This window comes from Merops nubicus, unplaced genomic scaffold, assembly GCF_000691845.1.
Source record: "Merops nubicus isolate BGI_N331 unplaced genomic scaffold, ASM69184v1 scaffold3531, whole genome shotgun sequence".
In the NCBI taxonomy this organism is placed as follows: Eukaryota; Metazoa; Chordata; class Aves; order Coraciiformes; family Meropidae; genus Merops; species Merops nubicus.
In genome coordinates this window covers 38,462-62,390 of record NW_008590635.1, presented here as the reverse complement: position 1 = coordinate 62,390, position 23,929 = coordinate 38,462, and the positions used below count along the sequence as shown (strand labels likewise).

General features: G+C 41.6%; 1 protein-coding gene across 1 annotated transcript in view; it reads right to left on the bottom strand.

The window, feature by feature from the left end:
- Window positions 1-943: 943 nt before the first annotated feature.
- Window positions 944-23,929, bottom strand: part of SLC1A2 (solute carrier family 1 (glial high affinity glutamate transporter), member 2) — a 24,046-nt gene continuing 1,060 nt past the window's right edge. Inside the window, exons 2-10 of the mRNA XM_008950029.1 lie at window positions 22,606-22,758; window positions 21,713-21,963; window positions 18,892-19,051; window positions 15,839-15,965; window positions 13,086-13,319; window positions 11,138-11,332; window positions 8,772-8,906; window positions 4,151-4,382; window positions 944-1,018 (exon numbers count right to left, since the gene is read on the bottom strand). Of these exons, the coding sequence (XP_008948277.1) occupies window positions 944-1,018; window positions 4,151-4,382; window positions 8,772-8,906; window positions 11,138-11,332; window positions 13,086-13,319; window positions 15,839-15,965; window positions 18,892-19,051; window positions 21,713-21,963; window positions 22,606-22,758 (1,562 nt within the window). The remainder of the gene's footprint in view (window positions 1,019-4,150; window positions 4,383-8,771; window positions 8,907-11,137; window positions 11,333-13,085; window positions 13,320-15,838; window positions 15,966-18,891; window positions 19,052-21,712; window positions 21,964-22,605; window positions 22,759-23,929) is intronic.

Genomic DNA, 23,929 nt, shown 5'->3' with positions numbered 1-23,929 from the left:
ACTCGGGTAGTCCCATCCACATGAGGAATCCCTCTGACATCAGTGGAGCAGGGTAAACAGCAAGGTGCTGCTTTGATGAAGAATGGCATTAACTAAACCCAGGGGATTCTGTGGTTTGTGCATCAGGCACAGTGAGGGAGCTGCCACCCTGACAATAATACTGCCTGGGATTTTCTGGTGTATTGTGGTCACACAGCAGCACAGCCCCAGCCGAACATAAAGGCTGCATGTGCCCTGGGACAGCTGCTCAAAACACATCACACACACACATACAAATCAAAGGTCTTGGCTTGATGCTGAGTGTTAGTTCTGGTCTAACAAACTGTCTGGCATAATTTATTGATATCTACGTATTAATCTTAGCCCTGGATCTAAGCTCAGTTTAAAGTCCAGCTAGGCACAGAAATACAGTGCTGGTTATTATTAAAACAAATAGAAAAAAAAAAAATATATGGACATTTTCCAAAGGTATTTTAGCCATAGAGTGCTGAAGAGATCAGGTATGGCACAAGAGCCACCAAAACACCTGAAGGTTTACGTGGTGGTGTGTTTCTCTTGGATTTGTCACCTCCAGTCCCTGTAGTGAACCATCCTGGCACTTTGATCTTCCCAATTTTGCAGCATTTACATTCTCTGTGTCTTGAATGAAAGGGGAGGTGGGTGAGAGCACATTGCACTGGATGGAATGTTCTCCAGCTGCATCATCATCCTCATCCAAACAGGAGCACAAGGGAGACAGATGGTTACGGATCATTGCTTGGCAAAGACACTACAAGGACTTGATGAGCTCTTTGCTAAGTTTCAGTTATGAAATTAAGTAAGCAGAAACTGTAGGTGTTAAATAGAAAAAAAAAAAAAAAGGAGAAATCTTCTTTAATGGTGATATCTTTTGCCAGAAGATAGCTTCAGGGCTTATTAAAGATGGAACTAGGAATCTCTTCCCTTAATTTTCACGTTTCCAAGGCTCTTCTTCAACAACACTGAAGTCTGCAGATTTGCCATTGGTTGCCAGTGTTACCTGCAAGTAATTATCATCAACAACCAACTTAAAGGCCGAGGCACTTGGACAAGAAAAGTCATGAGTTTTATATGGAACAGCATGATATTTACAGGAATTACATACACCGTGTCTTATTATACATGTAAAAAGTGTTTATTCACAATTGACAGCACTCCCAAATAGTGAGACTCCTGTTATTCTCTTACACTGACTAGAAAACATGAGTAGTAGGGAACAAAGTTCCATATTTTGTTAGCTTTTGCTGTAGGGTTTTTTTTTCATTAATTATTTCAGATTCTACTTTCTATCTCCTTTAGATTTCTCTGGATTGTTTAAAAAACAGATTAATTTTTTTAAAAAAATGTAGATAGCAATATTTTTTTCAGTGGAATCCTTTAGCAAAGCAGCATAGCTGATCCAAGGCCATGGAAAATATGCAGGGCCAGAACACTCATAGATGTACAAACTCACCTACAATGACATCACTTTTAAAGAAATGGAGGAAAAGATACACTGTGAAAATATTTAACTTGACAAAAGTGACCTAGATCTTTAGAAATGTGAGAGAATCTTTCATTTAATCCTAAATGGATGGCTCAATCTTTCCTAACTTACCTTGTGAGTTAACATCCTCAGCTTCAAATGAAAACTTAAAGACAGAGCTGAAAGTCCCCATGCTGGATAAACTGGATGCATGGAAGCAGTGGGACATGGAAACATGACAAAATGCACTGAGTTTTGAAACAAAGTCAAGCTTTTTCTTAGACAATTGAAAGGAGGAAAACATGCAAATCCAGGAATGAACAGAAATGAAATTCACAGAGTCGTGTGAAATGTGATCATAAAAAAAATACAAAAAATAGGCCATAACAACCACTCTACCCCCATCTGAAGTTAAACTAGTATTAAAAACATACATTGACCATGCAAAATTATCAACTGCTAGCATTACACACAGAATATATTACAGAAAGGAAATAGAAAAGACATGCTAGTAGATTAGCTTTCCCAAATTCTGACCAGAGTTGCAGTGAGCTTTTCAAGCCACGAGTGCATTTGACAGGCTAAAGAGATGTCTCTTTGATTTGCTTTTGCTACTCTAACCCTTGGGAGTTGGAGAGCACCTCAACACGACCCAAAAGTTCAGCAGCTGTCAGCAGATAGTCATAGCTTATGAAGGAGGCTGTAACATCACACTGGTATGACAGAGGGACAAGACAATTGACCTGCTCCAAGTCAGGTTTGTGCTCCATCCAGCAAACCCTGGCTCTTCCCATGAGTTTAAAAGTGCAAAATGAGATGGCAAGCAGAGCAAACCTGAAACCATGAGAAAGGACAAGCACTTCTAGCCCATAAATTGCTGCTCCCAGTTTTTAATCAGAGTGTGCTTAGGATGTACCCCACAGCAGTCATCTGTGTTTTTGAGGTAAGCTGGTGCCTCAGCTGAGGGAGGTGATACAACAAACTGAAGGAGAAAAAAGTGCAGCAAGTATTGCATCAAAGGCTGTTACTTTCTAGGATCTCTGTGCAAATCTGAGAGACTAGGAGATCAATTATCAGGATTCAGTTCCACAAACCTAATTCAGACTGATATGTGGGACCTGAATTTGTCTTAAGCCCACTGAAATCATCAGAGCCTATTTCACTGAAAAATGGTTTCCAAAAGTTCCAAAAAAACTTAACACAAGTGAGTGTGTGTGTGCCTGCTTATTTTTAATGAAAAAAAATCTTTCATCAGATGAGAACTTTCTTTTCAGGGAGTTTCTTTTTTCCTTCAAGCTTTTACCTCATCTGCATCCTTTTCTATTTTGAGAAATAGAAATTAGTTAAAATTTTTCATTTTGTGCAAGTATGTATTCTCTTGCCATTCAAACTTTTTTTTTTCTTTAATTTTTCTCATGGGAAAAGAGTGGGTCAGAGGAGGAAGGGGAGAGCTGTACCAGAACAAAATGTTTGGTTTTTTTCATTTAAAAAAATAATTTTCCTACAAACTTGGAAGATTCTGGGAAATATTGAGGATAAGATGAAAGTTTTTTTTTTTCCTTTCCTGAATTCAGTATTTTTTTTTCCCCTGGAAATTCAGATTTGGCATGACATTTTCTAGAAGTAAGCATTAGAAAAAAAATACATTCTAAAGAACATTTTCAATGAGGCTGAAGACAGGTAAAAGTGAGAGACTAGGACTTATATTTTTAATATATATATGGTGATCTGCTGATGGACTTAGTGTCAGCATTCACAGATAGATACTGGCTCAGCTGGGGTAGCTGGAAGAGGAAAGGGAATTTGGATGAATGGCTAAGGTAGGCTCACTGGCAAATTCACTGTATCAAAGACAGTGTACAGGATCAGATCAGAGGATGAAAAAACAGAAAGAGTATAAAAAGACTATGAAATTAAAAGTTCCAGCTTGTTCCACTCTCCTTCTCCTCCTTTTCAAAACCTCTCCTTTGATTTGAAACCACCCCATCCTAGTGGTGAGTGCTCAAGAAACTTTGAAGCAGTAACCTCCCCAGCTGTTTTCTCATCCAGCTGGTGGGGTTTCTCAAGCTCACTTTGCTCTGATCAAGATGCTCTTATCACTATTAATAACCCAGGTTAGTTACAGCAAGGATTAGGGAGACAATACAACACTTGTGACTCAGGAAGCAAAGCATGCTGTATGAGTGCAGGAGCATTCTGCTGCTAAAGTGCATTCAACATGTCCATCTCTGAACAGCATATCATGGAAGGCAGTCAGCAAATGACACCACCCATCTCTGAATTGCAGCTATCCTTCATCTGGGTTGGCAATTAAGTTCTCTGTTGCCACAGAAAATTAAGTAAATGTCCACAGGAGGTGATGCCAAATTCTCTGCGTCTTGGCATGTTCCATAATAAGCTGCATCTTGCCTTTTGATATGTAAACAATGCACATGATTTTTTCCCCCTCAAATGACAACTTTTATGAAGAGTGCAAAAAAAAAACAAACCCATCTTTTGAACTGCTCAAACTCATTCCACATGTCTGGGGTTCATGGACCTTGTTGTCACATTGTTATTTGCAGGACGATTTGAAAAATACATGCAGGTTAAAATAAAAAAATAAAAGATAAAATAAAGCATGCAGTGCTATATACAGGTCTCAATATCCATAAATGTGAAAGGTACCTTGCACTCATCTATTATGACTGAGTTGTGAGCTGCAAAAACACATTGGTTTGAGTTGTTTTCCCTATGATTTTTCATGTCGTCATAGATTGACTGAGTCTTGGTCATTTCAATGTCTTCGTGCCCTTTGTGATGGGAATCAATGCTGTCCAGTTCTGCCTTGGAAAGGTGGTAGACAATGCCAGCACCAAAAGAATCCCCCACTACATTCACTGACGTTCTCATCCTGTCCCTAGAAGAGAAGGAAAAGGCAGAGGCTGAATGGGATGAGAAGCAGCAAAAGTTTCAGTTACAGTCATTGTATTTCTTTCAGAAAATTTAACACATCTTCTGCACAGAAAGATGGGAGCTTTCAAATGAAATTGAAAAAAGCTTCTTTTCCCAGGGGGCTTGTTCAGACAGAGAGGATGTGCAAACTCTCATGTCCCAGCTGCTCGTACTGATGGATTTTGGCAAAGAGCTTGTGCTAGAGACACAGCCAAACTTGCAGAGCTGTGCTTGACTGAGATCTCCCCTGTGCCTGCTTCTGGCACTGGAGGTTCCAGTGTCAGGGTGCCAGGCTCACATCACTGCCCCTTGTTTAATCTGAATTTATCAGGGCATTGAACTTAATGCAGCTAGAGAGATGGATTTTGGATCTGGTGGAGTGTTCTCATGTCTGGGACAGATTAACAAAAGGCCTCTCCCTTTATTCCCAGCAAGAAAACTATAGGGGTGGGGGAGGGAAAGGGGCAGAAAAACTGCTTAAAATATCTCCATAAGGCTCAGGCCATTGAAGCTCCTCTCTTGGCACCACCTTCACAGAGGGTCATCTGTTAGGGTGGCACCATGCCCACTCTCACTACTCTGTGCCAGTGGCTGGCATAGGAGCCAACCAAATATAGGTCATGGCCTACAAAATGATGAGCCTGTGACAGGATTTCAGTAATGAGTGCCCCTGCTTGTAGGAGGGTGCCAAAAGAGCTTCACATGCTTCATCCCAAAGCAAAGTGTTTGTTGGCACCTCCTGGAGAGGTGGCCATTGGAAGGACGTTCCACCTTTCCCTTGTTTTGTTTTTTTAGAGTGTGGCTCTATTTGTCAGCAGTGAATTTATGGGTGTAGATCCTCCCTGATTTCAGCATTCTGTCCCCAAACTGTCCAAAACTCTGCAAAGCTGGGAGGTGTTTTTACAGAGCACTGCAGGACTGTGGGCTCCTGCTGCAGACGGGCTGCATTACACACGTGGAAATCATTCACAGTCAGATTTGCCTCTTCAGGGCTGAACTAAACATAAGACTCATAAAAATCTTCTCACTGAGGGTTGCAATATTTCAAGCTACTGTAGCAACTGAGACTGGCTTTACCAAATCATTACACCAATTAATTCTCAGAGGTTTATCCACGAAGACTCATTTAGACAAGATGGGCAAGTTGAGCAGCGTGGACATTTGCCAAGTGGCAGAAATAAACAGCATGTAAGATCTCATTTCCCATGACAGTGATTAATTTGAAAACACCCTTTCTAGTATTTCTGGTTCTACATTTGTGTGACATCTTTTCCTGTAGAACACTGAGGGGAAGAAAAAAAAACCCTCCAATAATCCCCCTGAAAAAAACAAACCCAACAAAGCCATAGGAGGAAAACAGCCTTCCAGTTTTGCTTCACACAAATTAAATGCTTTATACAGTTCTCACTCCATGCCTGTGAAGAGTGTTTTCAACCTGGTCAGAGTGGCAGAATAGGAAATAGTCTAGAAAAGAACTTGCCCCCACAAAGCCACCTCTGCATTGTCCATAACAGCTTCTGAGAGGAAGAATGGGACTCAAAGTTGAGGCTCTGTCCCAAAAGCCAACTCAACATCTGGCAAGAATGGGCTTTGGGATAATTGGGAAGTAATTCTTTAAATCCTGAGAAGGGTTAATGTCTAATTTCCTCAAATCAGAAGGACTGGAAGATTAACAGTGTGGATGAAAGGAACAGAAATGAGAAGAACTGAATCAAGCCCCCTTGTTATTAATGTCATAGCATCTTAGTGTGAAAAACAGTTACCCCTGTTCCCTGAAAGCTTGAAAACTTGGCATATCCACCTCACTGGATTTTAGGAAGACCAAGATCTTAGCACACCTGCTAAGTCACAAAACAGATCCCATGTTTAACTTGTCTTACCTTATTATAGCAAAGAGCTCCTGTTTTCTATAGTTTAATCCAATTTATATAATGCCCTGTTCATACCACTGAGGCATCAACTGGCTCTGAATATTCTGAACTTAGATCTAAGTCCAAGCACAGAGTCAGAGCTTGGGCAATCTTTTCCTGAGCTACTGAAGGAAGTTTTAAGTACTGGATAAGCTGTCCAAGCTCATTCTCTCTAATTCCTCCCTCTTCACTGCAAGAGCACAACTGTATTTGAGGTTGTGCTATGATATTTGCTAAGCTTGTCAGTCTCGCATCTGGAAAGCAGCCAGCTTCTGGCTAGAGCAAAAGAAGCTGGTTTTATTCCAGCTGTTGGCACATCAGGACTCTCCTATTAAATGTCACTGCTGCCTTGTGCTTAGTTTTAGACTATGAAACCAGGAGAGTTGTGAAATCTTGGGAAACTTGCCTGGTGAGAGAGCTCATGCTGTGTATGTACACGTGGGAGGGGGAAACGTTGAGCAACCTCATTTCTAGATATTGGAGAGGCTTTAGAAGAAGTGGCTAGAGAAACCTTTTGGCTCTCATTTGAAGGACCCAGTGCCAAGTTGAAGAACAATCCAAAGTCAGCTTTGTGTTACAGCATCACCAAATCATGCAAGACTGGTTTGGGTAAGACTTTCAGATCATGGTAGTACTGTAAAATCTGTGTTTGTAAGTAAAGAAAATATCTTTTTATGACCTTCCATTGGTCAAGCTGGGCCTGAAATGCAACACCTACCAGTGGGTCAGACTGCTGGTAAACTTACAACCCTGAGGTTTGCCAGTGTGGGCAGAGCTCAGTCTACAGGAATATTTTTAAATGACATTTCCCTAAAAAACCAAACTGCAGGCTCCTTTTGAACATCCTCCTACCAGCTGCAGTAACCTCCTTATTTGCCTTTACTTTGAGAGCCAGCAAAAACATATTTAAAATGAGTATGCACCTCCCTCTTGCCCTCCTCCTCCCAGCTGCAGATTTCTATGCCACTTGTTTTCATCCCTGACCTCATAAATACAATCAACTGACAGAATATCACATTTTTCCCTATGCCAGCTGTACTCTGACTGCTGAATCCTGCCCCATTTCTCCATTCTGAATATCATGATATCCAGTTATATATAAAATACATAAGTCATCTTTTCCCTTTGCTTTCCCAAGCTCTAAATTCCTCTTTCATATTTCCCTGAACCAGAAATCAGATCTGTGTGCTACTCTTCACAACTCTTAGTGACAAGATAGGTAACAGGGTGTAGCAGCAGATCCAAAATACAGGTCAGAGGACTGACCAAGTTCTTGAATTCTTCTCCACAAGCTGAAAGATAATGACAGAAAATGAATTTTCTATTTTGTCTTCACATTCTCAACTCCACTATTCCTTCTTGCCTAATTTTAGTCGTGTATCTGGGACTGAAAGCTCCCACAGGCAGGCAGCTGAGGCTGCTAGTGTAGGAGGAAATGCAGAAATGATGGAGTGGTACTTAGATGTACCCTTCTGGGCACCACAGCTGGCACAACAGAAATATAAATCTTTATTACATAAAAGACTATTAGGGGAGAGATGGTTGTTGACCAGAATATGCTGTGCTGCAGCACTACAAGATAAAAGCTTCTAGAGGCCAGTACAGCTTAGACAGACCTCTGTGAAGGGAACAGAAAGGTATCCATGATGTCAAATGACAGCATGAGAAAGGATGTGAGTTGGCATATGCTCTGTCTAGGTTCACAGCTTCTGTATTCAAATGGTGAAGAACAAAAGCCTTGGAAAACTACCTGTGGTTAAGTGTTTCCTGTCAGAGGAGCTGCAATGTCACTGGAGGACTTCGATCTCAAGTCCTGGAAAATGAAAGTCAGTCTTTCCAATTTGAGGGATCTGACAGTAAAATCACACTAGGGACTTACCTTCTCTCTTTCAGTTTGCTCTCTTATTTCTCTTTGCTTTAGACCCTGCTCTAGAAGAGTTTCTTACTTAAAAGTATTTTACTTTCTTATGCACACAAATAAATGGACTTTCCCCACTAGGAGCATAAAACATTTGACATTACAAATCAACCTGTAACTTGCTGACAACATCTGATGGAACCTGCATTTTCAGCATTCATCCTTAATTCTAGCCCAGACCTATAAGAAACAGAAATATGAAAACAAAGATGAGAAAAGTGCTCTTCAGCTATGTGTGTGACAGAGAGGCATCATTAGGAAGAAGAAAATAGATGAGTCTGACCCCAAGGGTCTTACAAGAAGATCCTTGGCTCACAGGAACTGACTCCAGCAGCTCTATAGCAACCTGTACAAGTGGAGAAGCTGCTTTCAGTGTCTCCTACCTCACCAAACAGCCTATTTCCTCCTTTGCTTCATCTGTAGAGGAGCATCTCGTAGTTCTTTAAGATCAATGGCTGCAGAGCACTACAGATAAACATCACTTCACCAGTTCTGCACTCAGCAGTGGGGGAGAAGCACAACTTACAGCAGCCAGTCGACAGCAACGAGCAGACTGATGTCCTGGGTGGGCAGACCCACTGCAGTGAGGATCAGGAGCATAGTGACCAGTCCTGCGCTGGGAATACTGGCAGCTCCAACACTTGCAAGGGTGGCAGTCAAGCTGCAAAACACAAAAATCCAATGGGAGCAGCAGGAAGAGGAACTTAACATTTTCATTGCATATCTCTAAGACCGTTTGGAAAGCCTTGAATTTCTCTAAGTTGGATATGACCTTCAAATCTTTGGCCTGGTGGTGTCTTCTGAGCTCTGCCAACACATCCAGTTGGTGAATCCTGAGTTTTGCTCACTCAGACTTGGTGGCTACAGGTTTAGTTTCCAGGGTTTCTATTTATTTATGGTATTTGAAGACTAAATTGTGAGATAATGGCTGAGAGAAAGTGGTTATTATCAAGTACAGAAGAGTAAAGTCTTGGCATGCAAAACTTGCACAGTACAAACCAGTGGTGTATGAAGCCTAGACACAAATCACCCTACAGGAGAAAGCAAAATTCATCTGATTATTTCATGAAACCAAACCTCTCTTATTTTTTTATGCATTCCAGTAGAGCAAATGTCTGTAAAAATACAACACAGACCATAGCAAATATCAACATAATTGGGCAATCGTATAAAGAATGGAAAATAAATTTGTCAGAGAACAAGCCAAGGGGAGAGAAGAAAAGGGAGAGGGAGAGGGAAGAAAGAGGAACAAGAAAAAAAGCAATGAAAATGTTTTAAAACCAGAGATGAGTATTGTGGTTATACTTTTGTGGGTGGACCCAACAAATCTGAAAGTGCTTCCAACACAGAAGTAGGGGAGAAAGGTCTCTGTGGGGGAAATCCTCAACCCTTAGCCACAGAACTCATTTGTGAGGCAGTCAGCTTGATTTCAATCTGGCAGATGACTGAGTCTGACCCAGACCATCCAGATTGCAGCCTGTCAGGTGTCTGGTTTAGAGGAACGTGGCACACTAAACACCCTGATAGGTCCAGCAGGTATGAAGGCAGGATGCTCTGCTCTGCTGTCAGGCTCTGTGCATGGTGCCAGCTCCTCAGGCACTTCCAACCTGAACTGATAAGGGATTGCTTCCAAGCATCTGTGAGGAAATGCTCCTGTCAGTCTTCCCAGAGCAGTGCTTGCTGGCATGGAGGGAAATGAAGCTAGCACTGTTCAGGTCTAAGCAGAATCTGGCTTAGCTACCATTTCCAAGATCACCTTTTCCCAAAGAAATCAGAGGATCTACAGGACCAGTATGAAGTAACTAGGGCTGGTCATTTGGATGAGTTTATATCTGGGTCATTTGAAGATCCTCAGTATCACCAACTGGGTCTGAGAGACAAAAGTTAATAATATTTCATTCATTTGTATTGCCACCTCAAAAGAGAGCTCTTGTCATATTGTTGTAGCACAAATGCTATACTGGATGAAGAGGGAAATCAATGATTTTGTTACAGATAGCCCAAAGTTGTCATCTGCTTAATAAATGTGAGTCACAGAGCTGGCTACACCAGCCTTGAGATGGTGAGATCAGGAAGAGCTCATCAGTCTGTCCCTCAGAGGAGGAGAACAGGAGTAACTCAGGTTCAAGCCTACCAAATCTCCTGGACAACAACTGATTCCTGACTTGAATTTCCCTGCTCTCAATTTAGTTTAGTCTGTGGCATCTCTGAAATGACTGTGTTCAGTCTTAGCCACCACTACTCACCACGCACACCGAGCATCTGCTTTCACCAGAAGCAGCCCTGAGCCTTTTACAAACCTTGGCTTTACTATTTCAGGGGTTAGGGCAGGAAGTGAAGAAATGGAAAATGTGGAACTAGTAAAACCAGGCAGGAAACATAGAATTAGACGTGCCTTTGCAGGAGTTTCTTTAGTGTTTAAAAGGTTTAATAAAAGAAAGTTGGGTGGGCGAAAACTACAGGAAGAAGGCAAACTTGGCAGCCTTCACCTGTGGTTTCCATTTTAACCATTCAAAATGTTAGGCCTGGTGTCTTCATCAGGTTTTCCATTGTAAATTCACTCGAGCTGCAGCAGTCATAACTTTGCTATTGTTTTTTATTAGTCAACCTACTTAAGAGGTCTTAAAATTCCCTTCCAGTAAACAGCCCTCAGTCGCTCTCACCCATTTTCAACGTGTCTGGCCTTCCAGATATCCTTCTTAGTCCTAGCTATGGCAATTTGATATAGAAAGATTAAATCTAATATTTGCTGGGTGAGAGATAAAATGTCTGGGAGTGTCCAGAGCATGCTGCAAGGAATCTCACCCTCAGGCTGGGCTGAGGTGACATATCACTCAAAGCTTCACATTTTACAGCCCGCAGAAAAAAAACCTACAAGTATTTTGGACTGACCTCACAGTAACTATCTGGCCTCCATCCAGCTCAATGCCATTCATTTGGGCTATGAAGATGGCAGCCACAGCTTCATAAAGGGCAGTTCCATCCATGTTAATAGTGGCTCCAACAGGAAGGACAAACCTCGTTACACGCTTGTCAATGCCCAAATTTTCTTCCAGACACCTGAATGTGACAGGTAATGTCCCAGCACTGAAGGAGGGAAAGCAAAAAAGGAGAAAAAATATCATTACAGTAGAAGATATACACATAAGGGAGCAAAGTCAGATATTCTGCTGTCATTGTTTCCATTTTCTACCTCCACTTTCTGCTGTGATTCAAGCCTTTTTTAGCCAATTTTCAAACTGAGCCTACGTTTTGCTGGAGGTGGGATGGAGGCCAAGACATGAACAGGACCTGAAGTAGGGATGAGAGCTTGAGAGAGTGGAGATGAATATTTCAGACTCATTTGTGAATTATTTCTTGCATTTTGTTCAAAAAGACAAAATCCAGATCTTTTCTGATGGGCAGAGCTATGAGCAGGGGGACAAATCCTCCATTTATTTGATTATGAATTTGCCCTGAATGGAGAAATCAGTGTTGCATTAAAGAATTAAAAAGCAAGGGGATAAGATAGAACTCATGGAGCTCCAAGACATGGAGGATTGGAAAGGATGTGAATCACAGCTGGAGGATAAGAAAAGATGTGAAACTTGGCTGGGAGAGAGGAACAGCTCCTTGCAAAGATCCACAGTGTCTTGCCTGTGTGGGAATAATTCAGTTTATTACATTCACTTGCTCACAATAAAACACTTTAACCAAAAAATACTGCTGAAAACAGAACATACTCTTTTGCCTTGGAAATTCAAATATCTGCTTCTTCTTCCATTCCCTAGCAGGTCTCAGACAAAGGATTTGCTGCAACGTGCATGAAACTCAACACAGGAACCTGTTTCTGTTCCTTATTTTTCTGGATTCTCTCTGAGTTTAAGTCCACCACTAAATGAATTTGTTACCTAAGTTGTTCTGCAAAGAAAGCTGACCTGGGGAAGCTCCTTTTAATTGGTGTTTCCCACAGAAGTAGCTGAATTGGGTACAAAAAAAATGTAATCTTTCCATTTTACAGATAAACTCTAGAAAAGGGAGATGAAGGAATGATTGAGATGCTTAGCTATAAAAAAGTAGTGCCATGATAAACACCCCAGGTTATCTGGGACAAGCACATGAGGCTGACCCATCTCTCATGGGATCTATGGAAAACCCAAACCCTTCTAGACTGTAGGTGCCTGAGGCTCTTCATAAATGATGACTCTTGCCCCACATCTATGGAAACACAAGTTGGAAGATATAAGCTTCTAAAGCTATAAAGCTTAGCAAAAGCTTTTATAAAAAATATATATCATTTTCTTATAATATTTTTAAAAGTTATTTTATAAAGCTTAGTACTCCAGGAGAAAATCATTACTCCAAGCTAAAGAAACCCACAAAGGGACACTAAGTTTTGTATTGGAAATCTAAGTGGAAACTCAAACACTTCAATGAAGAAAAGTCTTGGGGAAGTTGTGGTTTAGTGAAACTCCTGGCCAGACTCTATCTCCTACACCCCACGTGGTTTATCACAAAGCAATCATGATTGTTGAAGCTGGAAGGTTATGTCTGGAAGCTACCCATGCCAACCACCTTGCTCAAGGCAAGGGGCAGCTCGGGCAGGTTGCCCAGGACCATGCCCAGACAGGCTTTGTGGACTTCCAGGGATGGAGACTCCACAGCTTCTCTGGGCAACCTGTGCCAGCCTTCAACCTCCCTCACAGTAAACCACATATATTTTAATTATAAATGGAAGATTAAATTTTCTTCAGAAATAAAACTGCTTTTGCAGCAAAGATCAGAACAGCAGATGTATCATCTCTAATTAGCAGCTAACAATGTCCTCCACGTAAAGCAAGCTGTTGTTTCTCAAGTGTACCTGGAAGCTGTGCCCAGTGCTGTGATCCATGCCTGGAAAATCCCAGCCAGGAATGAAAATGGGCTTTTCCTTGTTATCACAAAGTAGAGCAGAGGCAGGAATATCCCCCCGTGGATGAGGAGACCCACAATCACAGTGACCATGTACATGCCAAGTTGTCTAGCGACCACTTCCAAGTCCTTGATGGCAATGATTTTTCCACAGATGAGGCAAGCAATGCCCAAAGGGGAATACCTGGAGAAAGAGAAAAAGCATAGACAGAACTTCTCTTTGCAGCAGAGCCATCAAAATTTTGCAGAGTATAGATTGAGAGTCTATAGTTTAGACAGAATATAGGCTGGAGGAAGAGTAGGAGGTTCTCAGGCTCAACACTGAGCTGCAGAACAGGAATGGATGGAAACTCAGTGGACAGCTTTCACATCATAAAAAAAACAACCATGCAAGGATACTCTAATGTTACACAAGCTTGGAGCATTATAAAAGTGGTGTGGTATTTGTTCTTAAGTCATAATTTTACAATTGATTGCTTCTCTGGTTTCAGGGAGTTGTATTATTTGCTCCAGTCCTATAAACTGAATTGTTTTTATCTTGAAGGCTGTGAGGATTTCCATTATGTTTTTTCAATAATTTGGACAAGTGCTTTTTAGTTCATGGATTCTTCATTAACTATGTGGTTTTCTTACTTAGGGTAGGGTTTGTGTCATCCCAGTCACGTGAGGAACTTTTAAACTGAATGATAAGGGTATTATAGTTTGGAAATAAATATATTTGAAAAGAATGGGTATTATTTTTTAAATATAATAATTAGCTACAGTAAAAAAATGCCTGAAAGTGCATGGATAGAGGATAATATTTATACCTGCTCTGGTAAAGGTTAGGATACTGTATAGCTTTAAGTGACATTCACTTTCTCTAGATGTTCCACAAAATTTGAGTTGGGAGGATGTAATGTGTGTACTATGTGGAGAAACAGTTAACAAAATGCCTTTCTAAAACTAAATGGCCATGTATATCTCCAAAAGTGATTAGGATGCTTAATTAAAGACAATACAAAGGAAAATGTCTTTCAGGATAAAAGCCCTTCATGTTTTCTGTAAGAAACACCAAGCAAAGTGCCCCAAACCTGGAAAACCCTCAGCCACTTGAAATGCAAGGCCAGCTGTTATCCTAATTGTAATAAAAAGACATTTCAATGAGCTTGCTGAAGCATATTTCTAATAAAGAATTACAGGGTGTCAGACCCAGATGTCTGATTTGGTTTATGTCTGTGTAGCAATGCCACGCTCCTGAGAGCCTGGAGTTGCCAAAGGAGTTACAGCTCTGTGTGCAGAGAAATCATAAATCAAACCAAATGCAACCCTGTATAAAGGAGTGCATTTGTCTTTATAAACACACATTCAAAAAGCTCCTTCTGGCCACAAGGATTCTTTAAAAATCCTAGATGGAGATGAACAAGTGGAATTCCCAACATCAAACTCCTTTCTCACAAAAAGAGAAAAAAAAGAGGCAGATCAGTAAAAAATAAACATTTACAGTGAATTTCTTGAAACTTGAATCATTTTCTGCCATTGCAACGTTGACTGCTAGAGAAAATTTATAGTGTGGGGAAGGTGTTATTGTCTTGGGTGTACAAAGGGGTGGTAAGTGAAGTAAATTCTAAAGGAATACATTCGAGCTCTTGAGCGTTATGAGAGAACAGTCACCAGCTCTCTGTAGCTGAGAGCAGCAGGTTGCAATAACTCCTGAAGGCAGCAGGGCTTTGAGAATGACAACAGCTATGCTTAGATCATCTACAGAAAAGCAGAAGCACAACAGGAATGCAAAGTCATGGCTTGGAGTTCTTCCTTCTGCTCCACACGCCCCCACGCTGCTGATACCCCATCCCCCTTGCCTAGCAGCCTCCTTCTGAAACACTGATGCTGCTGAAACCCCTTCCAGGGTCAGCAGGGAAGCAGGAGGAGCAGTGAGCCAGGGTAGGTGTGTTGTATTGGAAACACAGGAGGACAGTGCCAAACGTGGGGACGGGGGTTTATGTTCTGCAGAACTGGTTTGGTGTCCTCCGGCCACGCTTGGCACTGCACACAAAGAGCTCTGGAGAAGCCCTCAGAAGAAATATCTCAAAAAAAAAAACAAGATGGAACCTCCTTCCAGATATTTAAGCTGTCTTATCTGGGTAAAGGCACTCCCAGGCCTCATTATTATGGATGGGTATACTTCAAACACAAGGGCAGATACCTCCCAGTGACCCCACTGCGGCCAGATTGTGAGACACAGATTCTGCAGCAACTGTGGGTGAAGGGACATCACCTCTGGGATTTTATAAGGTGGTAAAGTATTTTTACTACATAAAACAATGAATAAAGTGTGTCTCCAGGCTTCTTTGTAATTACACCACCTAGCTAATACCCTGGGATTATGCTAACCTCCCAGGAAGACCTGGATGTTCCTACATGGAGGATTCTTGCTTGCTTAGGTGTCCTCTATCATGAGCTTCCATAATCAAGGTGGCATTTCAAGACCTTTGCTGGTCCCTGCATGTCTTGGGCTTCAGCAAACAAAGAACAGAATACCTTCAAAAATGTTTCAAACTGGGTCCTAAACAATCTTCTCTAACAGAGCCATGAAGGCTTTTAAAAATGAACTATTTAATGACATCGTTTACTAATCAACTGTGGTCACTAGATGCTACATTAAAGTTTTATGAGGTTTGTTTAAACCCTTTTTTGTTCTAGAAGTTAGAACTTCAAACTTACCACATGATCATAGTTACTAACTTCATTACAATCTCATTCAGGATGTTGAAGAAATCCACCATCATCTTGGCCTGTTCTCCCATTTTCCCCATAGCAATGCCAAAAGCAATAAAGAATCCTATCAAACCTAGGGGAAAAAATTGCAAGACAAAAAATAAAGCAAATAAACCTGTGGTTTTTAGGAAGTTTTTGCACCTAATCAATGATGCTACCTTCTAATCCTGTTTTCAGAACTAGTGTGCTACACTTCTCTTGGGATTTTTTAATACAGACTCACTCTCAGCTTTCATGATCATATTCAGAGCATCTTTTATTCTTCAATATTTCACTAAATTCTAATTTACAGCCCAACTATGTTGTTTTTCTTTTTTCCTGAACTGATCCAATCATCAAAAAATGATCTATACCACAATCTTTTCAGTGCCATGTAACTGTTGGAAACCTCACAGCAAATGGGAGAGACAACACAGCACTAGATCATGACTTTTTGTTGCCAAAATAGGCACTAAACACCACGAGGGTTTTTCTCAAGCTTTACAGAAGTCCCTTGACAGATTCAACCAACAGACTAGTGAGTGCTGAGTGCAGGGAAAGGCAAAAGCAGCCCAAGAACAAGACTTTTGCAGGCCAGGAGCATTCCAGAAAGTGAGGGTGGGAGGAGGAGGTGGGTATTGCACCTAAGCTGAACCACAGAACTTCCATTAAACAGACTGACCTCAACTAAAGCAGCTATCAGTGGGTATAAAACAATAGAATTCAATAAGAGCAACATTTGGCTCCTAAATTTAAATGCTGAGGTGTGAAAGTTGTGGACTATTAGTGTGAAAAAACAACTGAGTGCATCTACTTTAGAGCTGTGTCTCCACTGCCAACCTTCACCATCCCACAATTTCCAGTATCCAGAGTGAGATTATTAACTGATGCTGAGATACAGTTTGAATCCTCAGCTGCTCTTTGAGGCTGAACATTCAGTCATGATAGGAGTGAAGGTTTTAACAAATGTGTGATCTCAGCTGGGAAATTCCTAAGGAAAAACACAAAAGCATTCAGGAGAAGGGAATTTCAGCTGCTAGCACTCTGGGAAAAGACAGGCTGTCCCACATCCTCACACTGGGTTTAGCAATCAGGGGGTTTATTTTTTTCTTACTCCACTCTCCTGGATATTAAGACATTCTTTAGCACCAAGCTGTCTTTGTTGAGTGAATAGGGAAGTGAAGTGTCTGCTTGTGTGCTGCAGAGCATAGAGAAATGATGAAAAGCTTTTCAGTCAAAGATCAAGTGACTTCCTGGAACTCAGACTCTGCATCAGAAAACGTTAGTAGGTGGTTTTGTTCATTAATTCCAAACATTAGTCATAAAAGTCAAGCTGGTTGGTATTTGCAGGAATTTGCCTGGTTGGTGCAGTTTATGCAAGGTGGATGGCAACTCCCCAACATTTTCATGTGTTCATTCAAAACCCCACACTAAAAAACACTCTGCTGCATTTGAAAGTGATTGGTCAAGATCCTAGAGCAAAGCCCCCCCCTAAACTGTCTCTTTCTGTAGGAATTGTATTCAGCCTTCTGGCTCTTTTCCTACCTGTGACAGAGCCTGCACAAAAAGAGCCCAGCACTCAATGTAATGCACTGCTCACATTAGAAATGCTGTTTCATTTTAATGCATAAGCAGAGCTCCTAAAGAGGAAAAAAAAGCAGGTGAGGGGAACAGCACAAGCAGTGAGCTGCTGCCTCACACAGGGTGCAAAAAGCCCATACACAGCTTGGAAGGAAAGTGGTTTCTGTGCCTAGAGATGTTGGATGGAAAAGGAGCCCTGTAGGCAGGTAGAACAGAGTGGCTCCTGGCTCTTGCAGGGCAGGCTGCTTTGCAGAGGAACAGATCATCTCTGATCAGCTTACTGATGCTATCTCCCCTATGTCAAAGCAGAGCAGCCCCTACCAACCAACTCACCAACAACTGGAGAAGCTCTGCAGGCACAACAGCCTCTGTGTCAGCAGGAGCAGCTCAACAGCTGTAAGGAGTCTCTAAGGAGCCAATGGCCCCTAAAAAGTGAAGACCTAGTGGTGAGATAAAGCAGGAGTTCAGGTACTGCCACATACTGTCCCCACTTGAAGGATGACACCTATAAAGACTGGTGTGAGCCTCAGCCCTGTAGACATGCTGCCACAGAGCATCCATATCTTCAAGTGCAGGCATGCCAACAAGGCTACAAATTGAGGCTAATTTGTGGCTGACTTCACCCACATCCAGAAAGTAAGAAGGTGAAGGAGAAGCACTCCTCTCTGGGCTGATAAAATGGTGAGTCTAAGCACAGAGGAGAAAGTAGAAGTGGTTTGGCAGCATTTTGTTCCCCCTCACCTCCACCCCAGACCAAAGAGGTGCTCCAGGAAGGGGTGGGAGATGGGAAGAGCCTTTCTACCACCCACACTTGCTGGCTTGTAAAGGCAAGATGGCACAATGGCAGTTGTTCAAAATTTGAAGCTGGTAAAGGTCAGCAGCCAAGATAAAAGAAGGAGGGAGCTGTGACTCAGAGATGTGTCAAGCCTCCCTGGGATTTTTCTTGGGTGGTGTGGTTCACACCCCACCTCTCACTTCAGGCTCTGCCTCCAGCCAAACTCTAGTTCAGTGTGCCTGAGACACCTGCTGGAAACAACTGGGCTCCAATGCATCAGAGGTTGGGCAAAGCACTAGCTCTTGAAGCTCTCCCCCATACTTTGTGTCAGCAGTGGTCTCAGTAGGCTGCTTCTATGATGAAAGGGTATTTTGGGTACCTCCTACACGCTTCTCCACTGAACTCCAATTAATACCTGCAAAGCTGCCAATCCTGACTAATTCACTTGATTGTTTCTGTGATACAGTTGTATTTCTAGTCAGACCATGAGATTTTCATCTCAGACACCAATGGGCAACCAGCAAGTGGTGACATTTGATGGTTATTTGGGGAGACTAAACTTAAACTTGCCCTGAAGAGCAGATCAGACAACACTGGCTACCCAGGCACAGCCAAAAGCTGTGTCCACACACACATATATTTGACAGGCAAAAAGTTTTCCTACCCAGGACATTCATGCCATCCTTAAATTCAAGTCCTTTCTTAATGACCAGCTGGGCTTCTGGTGGCACCGTCTCGTTCAGCACAGCAAAAGCAGAGTCAGTGACATTAGGTGGCTCTTCCATGGGGGGTGGCACCAGCACCTTCTTTGTGACAGTTTGGATCTGAAGGCAATAAAAAGCAAGGGTAAGAATGGGAACAGACAGAATGTAATCCATATGGGACATCAGGAAAGAATAAGAAAAACAGTCTCCACTTGAAATTCCAAGAAACTATATTTTTAAAGGATTAGACATGCATTCCACAACCTCTTACCCCTTCTTCCAAAAATAAGTTTGTTTTTCAATACTTCCAAGTGTCACAAAGTCCTGGGAGTCTTTCTCCTAACTCTAGTGTGAAAAGTATGGCAACTATTTGCTCTTTACCACTAGGATGAGACATTTCATAGACGGTCAGCCCCTTTGTCCAGATGGTTCACCAATGGTGCTTCACAGATTGTATCTTTCATGGTGAAACCATTTATTTAGCACCAAAAGATCAGTCTCAACAGTAACTCTACAGGAAGGCTACTCACTCAGGATGCTCTGCTCAGCTCAAGCTATCATAGTTTGATGGTTACCATGAATCAGAAATTTTGGTGACTGCAGGAGCTCAGCATGGAAGATGCACCATCCCCTGAGCTCTCTAATTCAAATATTGTGACTGATCATAGAAAAAGTATTAAAGCTGCCACCTACACATTAAATCAAATCTGACTGCCCCAAACCAGAAGGCATCAGCATCTGAATGGATCTGAGTTGTTTACAGCTAGGAAAAAAAAAAAAGGGAAGAGGGAGCTGGAAAAAGAGTTTTGTGACTTGCTGCATTTCGAAGGGATGTTTTCCTCCTACTTCACACTTTGAGCCTCTCCTGCCTCTTCATGGCTCTGGGACAGGCAAAATGGTTAGGAAGCTATGCCTGGTTTGCTTGCCATGGTTTCCCATCTGTTCCCTGCTTTCCTTGTTCCTAGGAACTTGTTTGAGCAAGGCATCAGACAGGGTGCATCAGCCTTTCAAAGAACATTTGCACCTCTCTCCTCTTGAGCTGGACATTGTAGCCCTGTGGATGATGATCCTCATTTGATCCATATATTTTAAACTCATAATGTTTTAAAATATCTTATGTCTCTTCTTTCAAAACCTACTATCTGTATCTAGGGAGGGGGATGTCGACAGAAAACCTCCATAGCTTGATATGAGAAACTCTTCAGTTGTCCTGAAACAACCCAAAATTTCTGCACATTTACATTTTTTTTCAGAGTTCAATTTTATCAAAGGATGTCAACACAGTGTTTTGCATGTGAGGTATCCAGAAGATAAGAACAGAGCCACAGAAATGAAACTTAAAGCTCACAAATTCCACTACAGTCACTCTTCAGCCCTTATGCAAAAAAGGCCCAATTACTAAAAATGCTGAGCCTAACATCAAGTTTAGATTCTGACAACACCACCACCTGAAGCCAGAAAACCATTTAAACATGTCCCAGCCATATTTATAGATGACAGTCCACTAGATGAGAGTCCACTACTCTTTCATGGCCCACAAGAGTCTCTGCTGGAATAGCAGTTTTTATTATAAATTAATATTTTCTTGTGGATCATAGAAAAAATTGAAGATATTGAAATCTCACGATGGTTCAGAGCTCAGTTTGAAGAAGAACCTCCTCAAAACTACAAGTGAATGCCCTCCTTGCTCTCTGCCTGGTCACAAGGGGAGGCAAGTAAAACCCTCCCAGACCACAGCTAATGGTACAAATCATCATGATGGTACCTGGCTACAAATCTGCTCAATTTGTGGCAGAGGCTTTCATGGGCAATTAGTTTGGAATCTGATAAAATTAAAAGCCAAGAAGGTCAGTAGATTTTTTTGACTAAGTTTAAAACAGAATAAATTAATCTGATGATTTGCAACCAGTGGAGAGACCTGATGATGTTACACACACTGAAAAAGCAATATTAAAGTTCCAAGAAAACTGACCCAGCTTAGTTCTAGTTCTTAGGTAGCTTAGTTCTTCTTTCCCTCACTTTTTGTCCCTTTGTCAAGGATTTGGCCACTTGCAGCTGACCAGAAATTGAATTCAACTTTCTTTTACAGCTGAGTGAAAGGGAGAAAAATAAACATAAGCACCCTGCTCTCCTCTCACTCAATTAGCAAAAATATATTTCTCATTACATGTGATTAGCCACACACAGTTTGACCACATGACTGGCATTCCCAGGACAATTTAGGAATATTAGGAATGTCCTCCCTTTAAACCCCCAAGGACTGTGTGTTTTTATGTGGAAGCCCATGGAAGAAATGAAGCAATGCAAGGCCTTTTGGCAGCTTGGTTTGCTCTCCATTCTCCCACCCTCCATGGCCTCTTCTCCCTTCTTCTCTTCACTTTATTCTTTGGCCATAACCACAGCTCCAGCTATCATGCCATTCCACGTAGGAACACTTAAGAACAGGTTTGGCAACAAACTCTGTTCCATTGGAAAAAAAAAAAGTCTGCTTTACTGCCAGACAATTAAGTTGTAGGAAAAAGCAGCACAGAAGAAATAGACTTCAGCAGAAATTAGGGATTATGTACTTTTCACTTAATTTATCCCTCAAAGTGAAGTGTTCAGTAATAACTACAACCTAAACCAAAGCAGCTATAACCAATATTCTCTCATTTACCTACTTAAAACCTATATTTCTCTTTGCATCATGCCTTCTGTCACTCACCTAACCAATGATATGAACTCTCCAGATATTCCTGGTAAAAGATGTAATAGATATTGCCAAGGAACAGAAGGATTTACCTGCTGAAAGCACGCTTGGACTAGATTTTCAGGGAACAGGTTTCGGATCAGATCCAAGAAAGCATCCAGACTAGACACTTCATCATTCTTCTTCCCTTGACCAAGCTGTTTCTTGAGTTTTGGATTTCCTGGATGGATGGCTAGAACCAAAATCACGCCCAGCACAGCAGCAATAATAGTGGTGGACATGTAGTAGACCATGGCTCTTGTACCCAATCGGCCACTTGCTTTAGCATCTAAACCAGACAGTCCTGCAGGTGGTTTATTTTAAGAAACAAACACATACATTGAGACTCAATATCCAATTCCATCATCCTAAAATAAAGGGGGTTTTTTTGCAATTTGCACAGTTTAATGACTGTCTACAGGTGCCTGCTTCTGTCCCTGGGAAATTCTCACCACGAGAGAGACACTGATGAAGTTTCTCCCTTCAGTTCTTTGGTGAACTATGTTGGCTGCTGCTAATTTGAAGAGAAACATTCAAGTTTCTGTCTGATTTCAGAGGCAGCATTGAATAGGGAAGATCTCCTGTCATCTTTTGCCCCTGATTGCTGCAAACTGCTCATAGTCTGGTTGACCCCAGAGCTTTTTTTAGGTTGCTAGTGTCACCCCATCTTAACTGCAAGGTCCAATCCAGAAATAAGGTGAAACAGCATATTAAGAAATTTCTGATGTTCAAGAAGGTAGTAGGTGTGCATATGTTTGAAAACTAATTCACTGGAACATCTATGTGTTAAAACCAATAAAGTTAATGAAAAATTAACTCTGAAATACACACTGCAACTGCAAAATCCCTGACAGGATCATGCTACTGCTCTTCATACAGCACAAAAAGAAAACCAGGTGATATCTGCAGCAAGATTCTTAAAGTATCTGTGGCTAACACATCTTACCTGTGATTAAACTGGAGATAATTAAGGGGAGGATGAGCATTTTTAGCATCCTCATAAGTATATCTCCTGGGAAGGCTATCAACATGATGATGTCAGGGTCAATAGGTGTTGCTAGACGAAGAAGACCCCCACACAGAGCACCCAGGATAACACCTGGAGGGAGAATAAGAGAGAGCAGGGAGGTAAGATAAATCATGGACTCACAGAATTGTTTCAGTTGGAAAAGACCTTTAAGATGAAGTGCAACCATTAACCTAACATTATGGAGTCCACCACTAAACTATGTCTCTAAGCACCTCATCTACATGTCTGTTAAATACCTCCAGGGATGGGGACTCCACCACCTCCTGTTCCAATGCTTGATGACCCTTTCAGTGAAGGATTTTTTCCCTAATATCCAACCTAAACCTCCCTTGCTGCAACTTGAGGCCATTTCCTGTTACTTGGGAGAAGAGACTGACCCCCACCTCTCTACAACCTCCTTTTAGGTAGTTGTAGAGGGCAATAAAGTCTCACCTCAGCCTCCTTTAATCAGGATAAGCCACCTCCCTTCCCTCAGCTGCTCCTCCTTGTTCTTTAGACCCTTCACCAGCTTTGCTGGACCTCACCTGAACACATATTGATTACCCAGAAGAACAGCCCAGAGGAAAAACAGCCACCCAAGGCAACTGAATTTGGGCACAAAGATTTTAGAAGGCTTAGCTTTCTGATGATTAAAGAGACATGGTCCTGATGTAGAATTTTCTGCCAGCTGAGCTTACCCCTAATGTTCTAATCTGCTTCTACAAATCCAAATTTGCTGCCAACCACAATGTTATTGAGGTTTACTCATATTTTGTTGGCCTTGCAATACATTGAGGGATAGCCAAATAGAATTCATGTTCTCATTCAACAGCTGGTTGAAGGCACCAAGAGGTGAACTGATGTATAAAAGGCTCTACAAAATTTACAGAAGACCCAGGGTGAGGACTCATCTCTTGAGAGGACAACATCTAGCTCTCACTGAATGGTACCACTTGAAAACAAGATCAGCTTAGATTTTATAGACTAGGAAAAACTCTGTGGGAAAGTGAAAATAGTCTTGTGAGGAAAACATTCAGGTTTCATATGGGGGGTTTTAGAATGGGGTGCCTGATATGGAATACTTCACATAGCATTGAAGGAAACTTGATTCTTAGTACTCATTTATTACTTCTTTTCTTTGATAATCTGCATCTTTCTCTTCCCTTTGTGCTGACATTCTCACATCACAACCCCTTCATCACTTCTTTAGACTTGTTTCTAACCTGTCTCTCAGGATTGACACTGTTAAAGCAGTGTAGGG